Source organism: Poecilia latipinna, unplaced genomic scaffold (assembly GCF_001443285.1).
Source record: "Poecilia latipinna isolate Pla-1442-1.1 unplaced genomic scaffold, P_latipinna-1.0 Scaffold0, whole genome shotgun sequence".
NCBI lineage: Eukaryota > Metazoa > Chordata > Actinopteri > Cyprinodontiformes > Poeciliidae > Poecilia > Poecilia latipinna.
Window position 1 is genome coordinate 453,732 of NW_015112616.1, and position 16,382 is coordinate 470,113.

The 16,382-nt window shown below is 39.8% G+C and overlaps 2 protein-coding genes across 4 annotated transcripts; both read right to left on the reverse strand.

Annotated features, from left to right (window-relative positions):
* Positions 1 to 636: 636 nt before the first annotated feature.
* On the reverse strand, positions 637 to 10,823 carry LOC106938105 (sodium/potassium/calcium exchanger 3-like). 3 transcript variants are annotated; one of them, XM_015020322.1, is made up of 17 exons: positions 10,307 to 10,821; positions 10,089 to 10,187; positions 8,581 to 8,657; positions 8,406 to 8,480; positions 8,152 to 8,236; positions 7,455 to 7,558; positions 6,960 to 7,034; positions 6,647 to 6,672; positions 6,515 to 6,568; positions 6,286 to 6,422; positions 5,325 to 5,413; positions 4,427 to 4,676; positions 3,351 to 3,517; positions 3,153 to 3,267; positions 2,779 to 2,891; positions 1,818 to 1,883; positions 637 to 1,659 (listed from the first exon to the last, which is right to left on the reverse strand). In XM_015020322.1, the coding sequence occupies exons 1-17, from the start codon at positions 10,413 to 10,415 to the stop codon at positions 1,549 to 1,551; spliced, it is 1,752 nt and encodes a 583-aa protein (XP_014875808.1). In that variant the 5' UTR covers positions 10,416 to 10,821; the 3' UTR covers positions 637 to 1,548. The 3 variants fall into 3 exon arrangements, with proteins under 3 accessions (XP_014875808.1, XP_014876539.1, XP_014877263.1); XM_015021053.1 differs by having other exon boundaries at positions 1,545 to 1,659; positions 2,759 to 2,891; positions 10,307 to 10,823; XM_015021777.1 differs by lacking the exon at positions 637 to 1,659 and having other exon boundaries at positions 2,755 to 2,891; positions 10,307 to 10,823.
* A 772-nt stretch (positions 10,824 to 11,595) lies between these two features.
* On the reverse strand, positions 11,596 to 16,185 carry LOC106939920 (GRIP1-associated protein 1-like). The gene is made up of 12 exons (XM_015022855.1): positions 16,022 to 16,185; positions 14,331 to 14,378; positions 14,068 to 14,226; positions 13,812 to 13,923; positions 13,625 to 13,675; positions 13,363 to 13,440; positions 12,957 to 13,013; positions 12,776 to 12,835; positions 12,589 to 12,653; positions 12,345 to 12,501; positions 12,026 to 12,090; positions 11,596 to 11,917 (listed from the first exon to the last, which is right to left on the reverse strand). The coding sequence occupies exons 2-12, from the start codon at positions 14,351 to 14,353 to the stop codon at positions 11,725 to 11,727; spliced, it is 1,020 nt and encodes a 339-aa protein (XP_014878341.1). The 5' UTR covers positions 14,354 to 14,378; positions 16,022 to 16,185; the 3' UTR covers positions 11,596 to 11,724.
* Between the last annotated feature and the right edge of the window lie 197 nt (positions 16,186 to 16,382).

Sequence of the window (16,382 nt, forward strand, 5' to 3'; positions counted from 1 at the left end):
GTTTAAGATTTACTAACAAGAATCATTGGTATAGCAAATAAATAACCAACTAAACACAAATCACCTTAATATCTTTGCTACGTTTAGGAAATTCTGTTCAATGATCCAGAAACAATCATTTTTATTTATCAGTGTTAAAAACAAAATGTGATTGAACCATCAGAACCTTAGAGTATCTGGAGAAAATGTATAAAACTGTGACACTCTGAGAACTGATAAAGGAAGAACGGCTCACAATCAGTCAAGATCTGGTCAACATTTGATGCCCAGTCTTAAAAAACAAAGGTTGATGAATTGGGTAAATTTTTTTCCACAAAAATCTTTGAAACCTATAAAATGTTTGTAATTAAACTTCAATATGTTATAATAAGATATAATAAGAATGTACAAAAATATCAAACTAGAAACTGTGAAGTTGGTTAAGAGCATGTTTTCTGTCCTGAACGTGAAGCGTTGAGGTTCAGAACCCGGACAGCTCTTTGGACCGGACGACTGCGGCGGTGCTGTCTCTGGTGCTGAATCCTGCTCTTCATCTCCGAACGACGTTTGAAAAAAATAAAATAAAATCCCCAGCAGGTTTGGCTTCATTTATCAGGATCAAATGACTTTGTGGCAAAGAAACATCTCTGGAGCAGCTCATTATGACAGAGTTTTATTTTCAAATATCATCTTGTGTTTGGCAGAGGATAAATTTAAATGAGTTTTTCACTGAAAGTGCGCCAGCAAATGGCTACAAAAAGGAGGTTTATTTTCTTCTACATGAAACACAAGAAGTCACACACATGAACCTCAACTGTGTCACAAAATACTCAAGTAAATAAGTAATACTTAACATTTCTGACAAATTAATGTCATGATTTTCTTCTTAAATAATTAGATGGTCAGTTGTTTCAATCTACATGAGTGTCTTCTTTTTGGATATCAGCAAAGAGCCAGTTTTATTCTACCATCCACAGATCAGATTCTGCTCAGATGTTTAAATTTAGGTGCAAGAGCAAAACAAAGGTGATTCATTTTCAGGAGGAACTGTACGTAACATTTTATTGCACTTAAACGTTAGGAATGTGACCCAAACACTCTGACTTGATAAGCTTTTAGGCAGGATAACAGTGACTTAGTGCAAACATCGGGAGCGCGCCGATCAGACATGCTATGTTGTTTACAATAACAAACACAGTAGTGAGATAAAAACTGTGACACTAAGCGTATGTGATAAAAGTGCACAAAATGGGAAGCAACCATATAAACCTAAACCTACTATAATCTTCTCTCTGAAGTTCCAAACTCACTTTGGGGCTCAGGTATATAAATTTGACACTTTAGAAACGCTTTTCTTCTGGGGTTCTGAAGTGCTTTAGTACAAAACTATTTAAAATATTCATTTATCAAAGGTAAACATCACTTACAGACATCCGGTGTCGCGGTAACGCATAGAGCCACGAGGATGTGAAATCAAAACGAGCGTTTGAGAAGACGGGACGGCGTCGGTGAAGGACGAAAACAAATCAGGGAACCTGTCTGTGTTTACGGGGCGCGTTCGCTGCGGCTCTACAGCTGCTCGAAGCCGACGGAGCAGAGGAGGAAGATGGAGTAAAGCATCAGGAGGCAGAGGCCCAGCCGGCGGTCCAACTTCCAGCGGTTCAGATGGACACACAGGACCTGAGGACGGACAGAGACAGACTAAAATGAGACAAATGATGCTTAACCTCCTGAAAATCCAATCAGGTGGTTTTAGGCTCGGAGATAAAAACAGATAAAGTCAGAGTGACAGGAGAGGAAACACAGGAAATGATCTGAGAGCAGACAGATTTACTCACAGTGAGTGTGACTGAGGCCAGCAGCAGGATGACAGAGTACACCAGGCCTTTACTGTTGATCGTAACCTTAAATATAGAAAAATACACAGTTATTTACATTTTTGAACTATCCTTGTTGGTTAGTTTTACAAAATGTAAAAAAAAATCTATTTTACCAAGAAGCTTCACAAATAAGCATTTAAGATTTTATTTGTTTGAAGCAGCAAAAACTACTTAAATTAAATTAAATGTAGTTTAGTAACTTTTTTCTTACACCTGTTTCCTAATTTATGAAGATAAAAAAAAATCTGCTTAACTTGGACATAAGCAGCAGTTCTATATTTCTCATTACGATGAGTAGCTAAAAGACGAGGCGCATCTGTGTCACATCATGTTGAAACATCATGTTGGATTATTGATTATTAGCTAAAGGTTATTGCAAATGACAATAGTTGTGGTTAAAATGACTAATTTCTTAATGTGGGATTTTTTTCCTAATGGAATAGGGAAAAAAATAAAATAAAATTTACAGTGTGAGCTTATGCTACTGAAAAAAAGAGGAATTTATTAAAGACTTCTAACATCTTTTAGAGTCCCAATAAATTAAGATGGTGCTAAATGTTTACATATCCATCATGCAGATTGAGGTAAAATAGTAAAATACTAAAGTGGAGATCAATTCTTGTCTTGTTTGTGTCTGTGCAAGTGAAGCTAAGCGCATCTGTAAAAACATCTCGATATTTCAAAACCTCTGTGATTTATTAAGTGTGACTTTCTTTCCCCTACAAAACAACGTAGTTTGAAGTGGAGCCCTGAACAGACTGGAGCTTTACACGTGGGCTGTAAGCAGCAGCTAAAAACAACCACAGTCAAAGTTTTGGTTTCTTGTCTCCTTGCCAGGTGTAGGCCCAGCTTTAGCTGCACACACAGACGATGTGAAAGGTGCATGCTGTCGCACCTACACACAGACAGCTGGAGTTACCACTGATCCATAGCTGACTATGAGAGTCCTCAGCGCCCAGGGGAAGCCCAGGCCCAGCAGCACGTCGAAGATATTACTCCCAACGGAGTTGGACACGGCCATGTCGCCCATCCCTGCAGAGTGCAAAACCACGCAAGGAAAGGTTTTAAAAAACCCCGTCAGCGACACAAAAGCTTAACAATCTTACATCTGCAGGAAGATAATCATATCATCATCTCATGCCTTCTGGCATTTAGTTAGCTGTGTACAATTGAAATTTTCTGTTCGGAAAATAATCTGGAAGCTTTTTTGTCTAAGGTTGTCGCAGAAATAATGTCTTTCTGCGTGACAAAGAAGTTCCTGAAACGTTTGTTGCTGCGGACGACATCACACACCTTGCCTGGCGACAATGAGGCTGGCCATGCAGTCGGGAACGCTGGTGCCAGCTGCCAGGAACGTGATGCCCATGATGACATCCGGGATCCCGAGCGTGTAGCTGATTATGGTCACCTTCACCGGGGGAGAAGGCGTTTGCTTATGACTTTATGACTTCATGACTTGCACGTGTGTGCATGTCGGTGTGCGTTTCATACCATCCAGACCATGAGGTAGGAAAAGAGAGCGATCCAGAGAGTGGAGGACAGGAAGGTGAGGAGGTACCAGCGCTGCCATCGCGGCTGGTTGCAGTCGGGGATGGTGCAGTGCAGCAGGAAGCTGAGAGGCCAGGAGAGCAGCCACTTCAGTCGAACACACCAGCCATCTGCAGAGAGACCGAAAACAGCCACTCAATGTCCCCCCATCGGCATCATTCATCTCCACTTCTAAATTATTTACACGGCACGGCCTGAATGTGTCTGCGAACCTCTGTGTCATCTCCTTGAATTAGCTTCCTCGGCCTTTAAAACCCGTAATAAGCTGTGAAATATTAACAGAGGGCAAAGCAGGAAGTAGGTGTGGTATCACAGAAAGCATTCAGGGTTCAAGTTGCATTTTTTTAATGGAGATTAGGAGTTAAAAGGCTGACAACATCCTGTCCCCCAAATCCTTTTCTCCACCCTCACTGCATCTCATATATCCCATTTCTTCCTTTGTTGCAAATCAAGCGTAGGCGCTGTCACTTGCATATTGATTTGACTGAATGTAGATGCTCCTCCTTCTTCTAAACATACAATAAACAGACAATCTGGGTTCCTACACACTACTGAAAGTCTGAAATTTTAATTCTGTCGAATTAAATGTGTAAATATATTTTTGTTCCCTATCTTGTTCTCTAAAAGTCTCTAGAGTTAGGTCTTGAAACTGAGACAATAAAACATGGAAAACGTGTAGAATCTAAAAACAAGATCAACTTTTTCATTTTTTTTCAAACACAAAATAGACATAATAATAGTCAAGATCAACAGCAAAACATAAACAGAGATGTGTGATGTTTATTAATGGACCGGTCAGAGGAAATATTAATTTTATGCGTTGTTGGTTTCCCCGTTTTCACCCCTGAGAATCTTGAGTTTTTGTTGGCCAAGTTTGGAGAATTTTTAGTGAATTTACACCGGGTGTCCAGTAGGTGGCAGTGTATAGAGTGACACAATACCTCTGCTGAATCGGCTCATATGTACCGGTAAGTGTACAAATAAAATAAACCGCTGCGCTGCAGCCATTTCTCACTCACGTGGCAGGATGAAGGGTTTGAAAGGAGAGTTTTCTTCCTCCCCTTCCTCCTCCTCCTCCTCTTCTTCCTCCTCGTCCTCTTTCAGCTGAGCGCCCCCACCGGCCTCTCCCCCTGACTCCTTACCCCTCTCCCTCTCTCCCTCCGCTGCCGCCCCGTTTTCTCTCCCCCAGTTCCCACCCGGACCTGACCCTTCCTCCCCCGGACATGCGCCCTCCTCTGGGCTCACCCGAGCCCGAATCAGCCTCTGCCTCTGTGGGAAAGCAACGCAAGATGAGAAACATGAGAAAGGTTCATTGCAATTATTTTATCTAAAGGGAAGCAGAACAGAACAAGCAGGTGAAGTTTTTCCAGCAGAGCACGTAAAATAGTTACATAAACAATTTCCTCTAAAATCTGGCATGGAAGATCATTTACACCCAGAAATCCATAAAATATCAATATTTCTAAATGGATTAGTCTAATTAACTAAGTGACACATCCAGTTTGACGATTTGTGAAGGTTGTGAACTGCAAAAATACAAAGTTTGCTTTCTCATGCAAACATCTTAGCTCAAGTAAATATTTCCTTAAAACTGATTTAAAAAAAAAAAAAACGTTTTAGCTCCACTGACTTATGGGAAAAATGTCATTGGTGAAATAATCTTCCAGTGAAATTAGTATTTATTTTAAAATCAACATTAAGGAATTATTGACTTAAAACAAGCTTATATAGCTTGCCGAAAAGTTACTTGTTAGTTAGTTTTGTCTTATTTAAAGTGTGATATTTGTATTAGAAACTAGACCACAAATATTTTGTAAGTCATTGTGTTTTTGCTGTAGAGCCTCTTGAAAAGTCAACGTGATTCCATGTGTGGGCGGATGTACGGGGGACTAGTGGCGTGATGAAAAAGCGTCTTGCCTCTGAGAAGCTGAGCTGATGGGAGAGAAGGTTCGGCAGCTCATCTGCCGGGACCACGCCCGAGTCTTGACCGGCCACCACACACGAGTCTACGGACAGGAAAAGAGACAAAGAGACGCAAATGTTTTGTTTTTCCTCCATCCATCTGGAAGTTTTACATTTTATCTCTTAAAATCATAAACTCTAAAGTGTTTCAATGGGAATTTTTGAGATAAAATCTGAAAATTGAATGAAAATGAAAATCTATTTGTATCCAGTCCCATGAAAGAATACTTTGCAAAAGTATATACATTTCAAGTTGCTTCAAAGTATTTGAGATAATCTTAAGAGTACATTGGTGAACATTTTGAATAACACAAATGTAAATTCATCCAGTTGCAGCCTAATGTAGATTTCCTCTGATTTCCACAGGCTAACCATCTTTAAAAACATTGGGTTATGTCTTATACCTGCTTCAACTTTATGAAAAAACTGATTAAACCTTTAAATTACACAAAGGTAATTTTTTTTTACTAGTTGGTTGAACATCGTCAGTTTGGAAAGTTCAACCGAATTGCACCAGAATTTTTTTCAGGAGATTTAGACGAAAGTGGATTAAAATCAAATGCATGCCACACTTTTCAGAAATTTCTTGTAAACATTTTTGCACTATCCTATGATGGACTGCCTCATGGAATCCAAGAAAAACACAATGGAGTCTGCAAATGCAAACATGAAAGGCTCAAAAGGGAATGAAATAGAATAAAGTTAAGACATCACTAAACTAAACTAAAAAAAAGGACGGAAAAATAAAAGAGGTTCAGTTTTATTTTAGTCTCTGTCAAATCCACGGGGAAACAGAAATCTTTGCCTGGCAGCCTAATCTGTGCTACTGGGTCTTCTGAGCACTGCTCACACACTGAGGGAAGCTTTTGATGTCGCTGAGAGCGTCACACACGCGTACAAACACGTGCTGCTGCACCTGGCTTCAGCGGCACCATGTCATTTTCGCCGTCTCCGACGTTTCCGACGGCGGTCGTCCGCCTCAGACTGCTGAGACACGGCTGGCCGTCCACGCTGCAGTGTCTCTCCACCAGGCAGCACAGGCGTCTGTTGAACCTGCACAACATGAAACACACGGACGCTGCTTCCTCTGCTGGGAATAAAGCGGGAACCGGCTCGGATCTGGAATGTGAGGAGAAGAAACTCACTTCATGATGATTATGTAGATGCCGTACATGGAGATCAGGATGATGGTCTCCCACCTGAAACATTCAAACGTATCTGTGGATCGGCTTTAAGAATCAACCGATTCCTCACTTAAAAAGTTTAATTAGACTTACCACAGGACTTTTTCATCATAGATCACCTGTAAATAATAATAAAAAATAGTTAAAGCTCAAAAACAGACCTTTCAGGTGTCTCTGTTAACAGACAAAAAACTGTTTCCTGTTTGTTGGTTTCGGATCTTTCTGAGTTGTAGATCTTGCTCATAATCTTAACACAAACACAATTAATCACATTTTGTTTGGTTAGGTTCTTATTATATTATGGCACCACTGGAGCTCCATATTAACTGTCAGTCAAACATGTAGTTCTGTATTTTATTTGGTGGTGAGAAGGAAAAGAAGTTTAACAGTTAATGTGGTTTCTCACCAGAATAAGCACCACTATGGACAGGATGTAAAAAACAGCATCACGAAACAGAGGCCACCAGCTCAGAGAGATGGGCTACGGGAAGACAGAAGGGACACATTAAATGTTGTGTGGTGAGTGGGATTTACAATTAAAACCAGATATTTACATACAAAGTAGGAAAAAGACATTAAGATAGTCACTAGTGTTCTCTAACAAATCTTTAAATATTGCAGTTGTTTTTATTTAGGAAAATAAGAGCAAAAATGCATTTAGCTTGTTAAAAAAATGTTTCTACTCCACAGTTGTAGACTGTCTGTGTTGGTTTATCACCCAAAAAAACCAAAATAAAATGTATTAAAAGTTTATGGTCGCAATGCAACAAAATGTAGAAATGTTCAGATATAAAAACGTTTGTGAGACTCTGTATAATGCTGTGCCAAGAGCTGCTTCTAAAACAGGCTGCAGTCTGTTCAACTATGGATTTGTGGTAATAAATATAAAAGCCACACAAACCTGTCCAGAAAAGATGCCGCAGAGCCCAATAATGACCAGGATGTTAAAAACCGCTGATCCCACAATAGTCCCCACACCAACATCTCCCTTTGTGATGAACACACCTGAAAGCAGAGTGAGAGTAAGCACAATCGTGGCATTAATTCATAGTATGAACACCATCAATTCTCTATAATACATATTAAAAAGTAAATATATATATTCTATTTTCCCTTCAGATAAAAATGTGTTTTTTTATTTCCACTGACTCTGTGATCCTAACACAATGTTAGTTAGATTTGCTGAAATACTTGTAATTATAAAAGTCTAACTTTTTCAACACTTTAGAAAAAAAACTCATTCACAAATATATGTTTCACAAATATGTTTTTCAACTTCACAAATGAGAGTTTTCACAAAGAAACTGACGCGATAGTTTCATAACACTGTGAATCTGCTTCATTTGTTTGACTTTTACACGTAAAATGGAGCAGAGTTATTAGCATTAAAAATAATTACATGTATTTTACAAGTAAAAAACAAACAAACAAAAAGCCTGTCCCAAGGCTTTGATAATGATGAAAGCCTTGGGACATTTTGTTCAGACGCCTCCACTGATTTAACATTTTGCAGTCCAAACTGGACTAAATGATAACTAAACTGGAAAAATGTCAGAGTCTAATCAAAACGTCACTGATGAGATCAGCATCTCACTGACCAATCAGAGAGGTGAAGAGTTCAGGGGCGGAGCTCCCAGCTGCCATGAAGGTTGCCCCGGCAACATCCTGACTGAGTTGGAGGTTCTGTTGGGAATAACGGAACAGTTTGACATTTTGATTTATAAGTGTTCATAAAAAATATTACTTACTGAGGGAATTTTGAGTTCTTTGATTGATTTTTGACAAAACTACTTCTCAGAATAGAGCATACTGTTTGAATTTCAAGACACAGTTCTGAAGTTTATCTTTCTACCTCTGATACTTTTTCCAATGATGGCACAAAGTAAACGTCACACACAATGGCCAGAGCAAGAAACATGTAGATCGCCTATTCAAAAAAGGAGAAGAGAGATGATCAAAAGCAATTTATTCTTTTAGAGAAAGAAAACAGGTTTGTATTTTCAGTCTGCCTCTGAGTTGATACTCACACAAAGAACATGCAGGAGCACGGCTCCCTGTCTCCTCTGAGCCAGAGTAAAGATGTCCTCTGGGAATTCATGTATAGCTGGAAGAAGATGGAGAATATGGATATGAATATAACTAAACTAAGAACATCCGAAGAAGAGGCGAATCACACAAACATTGCAGATTAGTCGATCATAGGAGATGACATGAGTGGAAACCGGCCACTCATGTCAAAAACAATATTCTGAGCCAGAGTTTTCCATTTCCTGTTGTTGCAGTTTTTTTGACCCCGTTTCGTTTTTTTTTTTTTTTTTTTTCTAAAATAACACAGCAGCATCCCACAGGCTCTGTTTTCTCCAGGAAAAAATCTGCCTCATGTGGTTCTTGAAAAAGACCAGAGAAACAAATTCTAATGTTTACGATTTCATTTGGTTCATTGAAAGCGTCCACTGACTCTCTCAGAGAGAGAACCCACGCTGAGAGAACATATGTGAGATCTGAATCCTGCAAGAAAATATTACTCTTTTCTAAGCAAAAGCAATCATCCAAGAAGCTTTATGCCAAATGTTTGTTTTTTTTTTCTCTTAATTTAGTAGTGAGTCAAGATTGATATTGAGGTTAAGATTTATTTTGGACACTGTCTTCACAAAGTAAACTTCATCATCAATAGCAAAACACTGCAGCCTGTTCATTTCAATAAACCTAAAAGAAAGGTAACTTAAGGAAAGGAAACCACTCATTAAACAGGACGAAATCTGAGCAGCCATCTGCTGCGACAGACTGGATGAAAACAGAAGACAGAGCGAAGCCTGGTAGTTTCATGCTCCTGATCTATCCTCTGGTCCACACAGCACACAAGCATCAGTAATTATCAAGAGTGGGTAAACATAACCCCCATTTTTGATTATAGTTCTCTTGGGGCGCCTCTGTCTGCAGAGCTACCTACATGGTGCAAAGTTTACTTTTAGCTAAGGCCGGCTATGGTAAATGTACTTTAATTCTAACTTCCTTTGAGAATTTCGAAAGATATCCAAACTCTAAATAGTTTGGATTTTTTTCCCACTTGTCAAAACACAGCAAAATGAAGAAACTAAAAATGACTCTCAAATAAATTTGATCATTTTTGTACGTCTGCTGCTGAATAAACCAAAGAGCCAATCAGCTCCAGTGACAGACAGGCTTGCTACAATCAGCAGATCATTACGACGGTGTAGGCACTTTGAACTACAATAGAGAAGCACGCAACATCCGACCACAAATTCAGCATTCAGTTTCCTAGCAACTGGGTCCCTCAAAGGCCTGACCGTGTTCAAACATCTAGATGTGCAGAGTTGGAGGAAATGAAGAATGAACAGGGAGGCACATCAAGCATACATGAATGAAACACATCAATAAAGATGAGACGCCACACCTTCACTCTCAATTAACAAAACAAATGCACGTCAACAACAGTCAATTCTCTGCCTAATTATGGCTGCAAATGTAAAGTCCAACATGAAATGGGACAGCAGAAGAGACAGGGAAGTCTCACCAGATCTGGAAATACTGCCATTGTGGTTGTCTTCTGTTTGCCGAATGAGTTCTCTTTTAGAGAAGTGCCTGCCAGTCTCCCCAGTTTGGCCCTGAAAACCTAGATAACCACATTTTCCTGGGATGAAGTTTAAATCAAATTTAATTTTACAAAACTTCTATTCTCATCCGAATGCAATTGGTGCGTTTGAACGAGAAGACACCACATTCCTAGAGCACCTGTAATTTCAGAGAGGTGGAAGACCCAGACGGCTGCGAGCAGACCAGCCGCGCCGACACACAGCCGCGGAAGGAGCAGCGTTTGCCTCGGTCTCCGCGGAGCCTTCATCCCGCCAGCAGCAGCTGCTCTTCCGGCTCTCCGATCAGAACATGCCGCCGCCGCCGCAGCGGGTCCCCTCCTCTTCCGAACCGGATCTAACTGGCCTGTTGCTCTCCGGTTCCGATTTGTCGTTCCTCAGCGTTTCCGTGTCGGAGCTCCATCAGAGTGACAGGAGGCGAAACGGCCCGTCATCAGCATCCAGCGGCGGCCAAGTTAGGATGCGGCGAACACGAGCAGCTGATGAATCACCAGCAAGCGTCTATTTATAAACATCCCCCGACTCGGATCGTCTCAGCTTCATCTCTGCTCCAAATGGGATCCAGTTTGTGATCCTCCCCACCGGGAGGGGGTGATTTCCCTCAGAGCAGAGCTCCTTCAGCTCAGCTGGGCGGGTCAGCCATGAGGGGAAAAGCTCTTAATGCACCAATCAGCATGGCTGAAGTGGGATTATTATCATGAATGAAGACTAGGACTAATTTCCAGAGTTAACATTTTTTTTACTCTTACTTTGTAAATAATCGTTTGGTCCATGAGAGCTCTTCATTCAATATACACTAACTCATGAAAATATCATTGATCAACTAATAATCAATTCAGAAAGTGAAACTCATATGAAGATTCATTAAATACAGTGTTATAGTTCAAGTATTCATTCATAATTATGGTTTACAGCTAAACTAAATCTCCCAATTCAGTTCCTCAGAAAATTTAAGCCATCACCTAAGACGAATTAAGAAAAAAAATATTTTCATGTACAGTACAACCGGGGCTCCTTTTGAATGAATTACTGCATCAGTGTGGCGTGGCATGGAGGCAACCAGCCTGTGGCTCTGCTGAGGTGTCATGGCTGCTTTGTTGGGTCGGGTTTCTCTTTCTTTGTGGGGTTTAGGTCAGCAGTCACTAAAATCAGGTACAGGTACTTTTGAATTTGAACCATTAATCAACACTAATCAATCTGCTCCAGCCTTCTGCTTTGTAATCCTCTCAAACCTGAACTCATCCCTGCTGCTTGTTTCCCATCTCACTTTTTCTTTCTGCACAACTTTCCATTGATATTCTTGGATATATCACTCAGCGAACAACCTGCTTCTTTACCAGTGATCTGAGCATTGTAGAGAGTCACCAGTCTCCCCAATCACTGTTCATTGTCGTAGGCTGTGGCATAACCAGCTTAACAAGACACTGAAACTTGAAGCGGCCATTTTGCAACTTTACTTTTGTGTAAATATAGCATAGCATACATGTACAGAGGTTCTTCAAGTTAAATTCCTGCAGTTTAATAAAACTACAAACAACCCAAGCTCAAACTTGGAACAGGTTAAACGGGAGGTAATGCCTCATATTGGACGCTGACGTAGGGCGGCAACATTATCAAACTGTTGCTGAAAAAGTTGCCAGCGTTTCGAACCCAGCATCCACAAAATATAAAGAGCAAAACACACACGCTGACAATACACAGCATGATCAGCTTCCGGATGGTGGCCCTCAAGATAACAGCACAGTTGCTCCCACTATCAGGAGAGAGATAAAGACACAAAACAATTACATACAAGAACTAAACACCTGAGAAAGGTTGGATTCAGAACAAAAGTATTGGTTATATTTGCAAACTAACGTACCGTTTGGGCTGGAGGTCAGTTGCAAGAGAGGAAGGTTCCAGCTGCTCCTTCCCACCAGTCTTTATCTGCAGATACAACACAACACAAGGCTCATGTCTTCTACTTCATTCACACAGGACTTTCTGAAAAACACAGCTTGAATGTGGCGCACTTTTGTGGCTACTGCCGGTAATACAGAAAACGAAATCACAGTTGATGCACCGCACTCTGTAAATTACATGAAGTATTTTCAGTCTGGAGAATGTAATAAATCATTATTATTCATCAAATATTGGTTGCATCAAGAGTCGTTTTGCAAACAAAACTTTGAGTGTCTTACATTGCTGTCCAGATCAGATGCCGCAGAGATCGGATCCATGGCGTCTTTCGTGCAGAAATTCATTCCAGCAGATAAGAGCTGCTGGATTTCCTCAGCTATGGACAGGTGAGGACTGGGCCGTCCCTCCCCTTCTCCCATCACCTCAGTCACAGCAGCACTGACAACAAACAGCAGCACGTCTCAGAGAGAGGAACCTGTCCTGTAAGAATCCTGTGAATGCTAAGGATCTGAATGGCGGGGTTACAATGAAGCCTCGTCTCGTCTCTCCTCCAGCTGGTGGATCAGCTCCTGCTTCGTCAGCCTGAGGTCCTGCAGCACAGAAGCATCCAACAACCGGACTGTGTTATGCTCAGCTTTTCTCAGATTGTGAACACCCTGTGTGAAGCAAAACTACTTTCGTTTAAAACAGTAGTGGTTGTAAACATAATTGCCTTTATGACTTCTGAATATTCCTCCACGGTTTCCTCCAGGTGCTTTAACTGCAAGCTTTTCTGTCCAACAAACACATAGTTAAAAATCCACATTAAGAGATGAATAATAGAGAACTGCAAACATTATTATGCATGATTTCTATTTCAATGAATATCCTGACTCTGGTTTCTGTGCTCCTACCTGATGAATCAGCTCATCCCTTCGCTGCAGCTGTATTTGAACTTCCTCCACCAAAATCTGACACCACACGACAAAGAGTTGAAATAAAATGTGTGAATCTTATTAAATATATGCAAAAGTAAATGCATGTCTTTGTTGTGATGCAATCCAATAAAGACAGATTGAAGTTTGTAGTTTCCACAAGATAAAATGTAACTTGCATTAAAGGGAGCGAGTAATACATTTCCAAATCACTGTGGCTTAGATTGAAGGTATTTCATTACCTATAACACACACATTACACATTTCCAACAAAAATCAATTGGAGAAAAAAAAAAAAAAAAACGTTTGAGAAGATTTTGGAAGAAATCAAAACCAAAACACCGATTTCAACATATTTAGAGAGACAAACTATTTGTTGAGTTACCTCAAGGTTTTCAAATTCAGTCCTGAGCTTGTTTAAAGCGATCTTGTCTTGCTCTTGCTCTTGTTTAAGGTTCTTTATCTGAAAAGGATGGAAACTTCTTAAAATGAAAAACTTCAGTTTGCAGAACCTTGAATTGGAGAACTTGAAAGCCAACCTATGCATTATAAGTATTTTTTTAAAGACAAAATGCCCAATTATTTACTTACAGAAATGCATTATCAAACACTGCTGATTAATCTGAACAGCAAAATAATATAGCTACCTTGGCGGTTAGCTCCTTATTTTCGTCCTGCACCTTTAATGTTTCCTTCTCCTGCAAAACAACATCATCTATCAGATAAAAGTGATGATGACTAGAAGCGGCTGAGAAAAGCAACCTACAGTATCTATACATTTAATCTACATTTACATTTATTGCAGGTATGGAAATAATTCTGATGTTAACGCACCAAATCCTGAAACTTCTTTTCACAGATTTTATTTTCATCAAGGGCATCGGGCAAAAGAGGCCCACAAGGTTCAACTTCAACCTGTTGAAGTTCACTGAAGATCCTCTCCAGGCTGCAGACACACAGGAGCAAAGGAGGAAAATAAGATTCTTCACCGCGGCAACTAAGGAAGTCATTGGGTCAGCATTTGTGGTGGTTAAACTCTAAAAGACGGAGCAGTGGAAGTCAAAGAAGACAGACGGCATGATGCACCCACTCTTTCACTTGTTTCCTGAGGCTGGCATTCTCTGAGCGCAGCACTGCCATGTCGTCGTCTGCAACTTCCAGCCAGTGCCTCATCTCAGTGTTCAGTTCCCTCAGCTGACTCTGGCTGTAATCCAGCTCAGCTATTTTCTCCAGCATATCCATTCGGGATCTTTACAAAACAAAATGTTATAGGTTGATTGATCATTTAATTGAACCTGTGTATGTGTGTGTGTGTGAGTGCATAGAGGCTTTTGCTTGTTGAGCGTTACACACATATTTTCCTCTGTAATATCCATCGGGCTGGCCAAGTACTCCCCTGTGCTGCAAAAACACATCAATAAAGTGATAAGAAAGAAATTCTTGCAGCACCAGTTTTAATGCTGTGAGAATTTTTTTTACAGGAAGCAAAAAAAAAAAAAAGCCAACACTGAAGTTAAATCAACAATGGGAAAGTATTTTATTCTAGAAAAAATAGTCAGTAAAATACTACAACTTTATAATGAATAAAGGTTTAGAGTCTCACTTTGAAGGCATCTGCATCCAGTAAATCTAAGACTTGTATCGTCATATGAGCAGGCCTTTATTTATAAGGATGTACCATCCACACATTTTTTACTCCCCAACTTTCTAATGACGAATTAGCTGGAGTCTTCCACACTTCAGATTAGCTCAAGGACCATACAAAAAGAGCTTCGTGGAATGCCTCCTAGCTTTACATCACAAAGTGTAATTTCAATTGGTACACAAAGGTGTTGAACCAGTGGACTCTAGAACGGCAGAGATGGTCTGTGGAGACCAAACCAGATTCCTCCTCTGGGAATCTGGTTTGGGTGTGGAATTGGCCAGGAGAACAGCTTTTAACTGAGAGTAATGTGAGAAATGAAAACTTAGTCACAGAGACTATTAGGGTGTGGGGCTGTTTTTCAGGAATTGGGCCTGGCTCCTTTGTTTCTGTGAAAGGAAATTTTAAAGCTTCCAGCTTAGCAAAAATATTCTTTCTCATAACTTTGTGGGAACAGTGCATGGATGCCCCCGGTCATGTTTGAACATGATAGTTACAAATGGGGGGGAAAAAAGACTTTCCTCCAAAGGATTATCTGAGATTCCTTAAGATATAAAGCCTCGGTCATCTGGGATGGACTCAGAGCTGCTGCTTCTTCACATCAAGAGGAACCAATTGAGGGAGCAGAGGTTTAGTAAATAAACTTCTCTCTTAATCTCATTATTATGGCAAATAGGCATAATTTAGGTATTTCTAGCAGACCTAAAACAAGATAAGTTTGGTGGATGTGGCTCTGGTTTCAACTATTCATATAAACAGACAAGAAAAATATCTTTATTAACTGATTAGATCAAAAGAGTTTAGGAAACCACCTGTGGATGTTTGTTAAAAAACTTAAATGAGAAGGGAAACTGTGATTATAATGTTAATTAACTTTATTGGGTATTTCAAAAAACATTTTTTTTTCCAAATTAAAAATACCAAACAATTGTAACCTTTATATCACAAGGTTTAATTAAAAATAAACTAAACCCGCATTTACTACAAAATCGTAGATAAGCTGTTGTATTTAGGCTAACTTTAAAAACGTTAACTACGGGTAATCTAACTAACGGATGTTAAAATTGTTAAACAATAAGCTAAAATGCAAAGTTTTTCGTCCAGTTTGGCGATAAATATTTCAACATCCTTCATCTAAACTCCGTGGCAAAGCTAAAGAAAGGGAAACAGATGTTTTATACAGTTCACAGCCATTATTCCCAGGTCAGTAATGGAGTCGGAAACGTTAGCGACAGTTGAGACGGTGACCTGAAGCCGACAAACGGTTCTGTTAGCTTCAGATACGCAAATTTTAAATTGGCTGTGAATTCACGTCTGTACACGACTCTAGTTCACAATGTCCCACTAATAAACTGTTAACAGTTAAATAAATAACAAGAATTGGGGGGGAAAAAAATCTTACCAAGAAGAACCTAGAAGCAACAGGTGTGGCAGCTGTCAAGAACTTCTCCAATGGCGGCCGTTGAAAGTCGGACTTCTTCCGTTCTGCACACCGATACTCAATAAGCTCAATTTAGATATAATTTTTACTACAGTAAAGTGAACAGGGACACTGCAAGAATATAATTTTTTTGTTTTTAGCTACTTTGTGCTGGATTTTTTTATTTTTATTTTGTCTTTAATTTTTTGTTTTATTCCTTCAATTTCCTTAAGGTTCTCTAAAGGTTAGAAAACCAGTAGCCTTTGGGACATTCCCTAAATGTCCTTTGTAGGATGTTGTAAAAGTTTTAAGGAACATTACCTGAGAAAGTCAGTGTTTATGT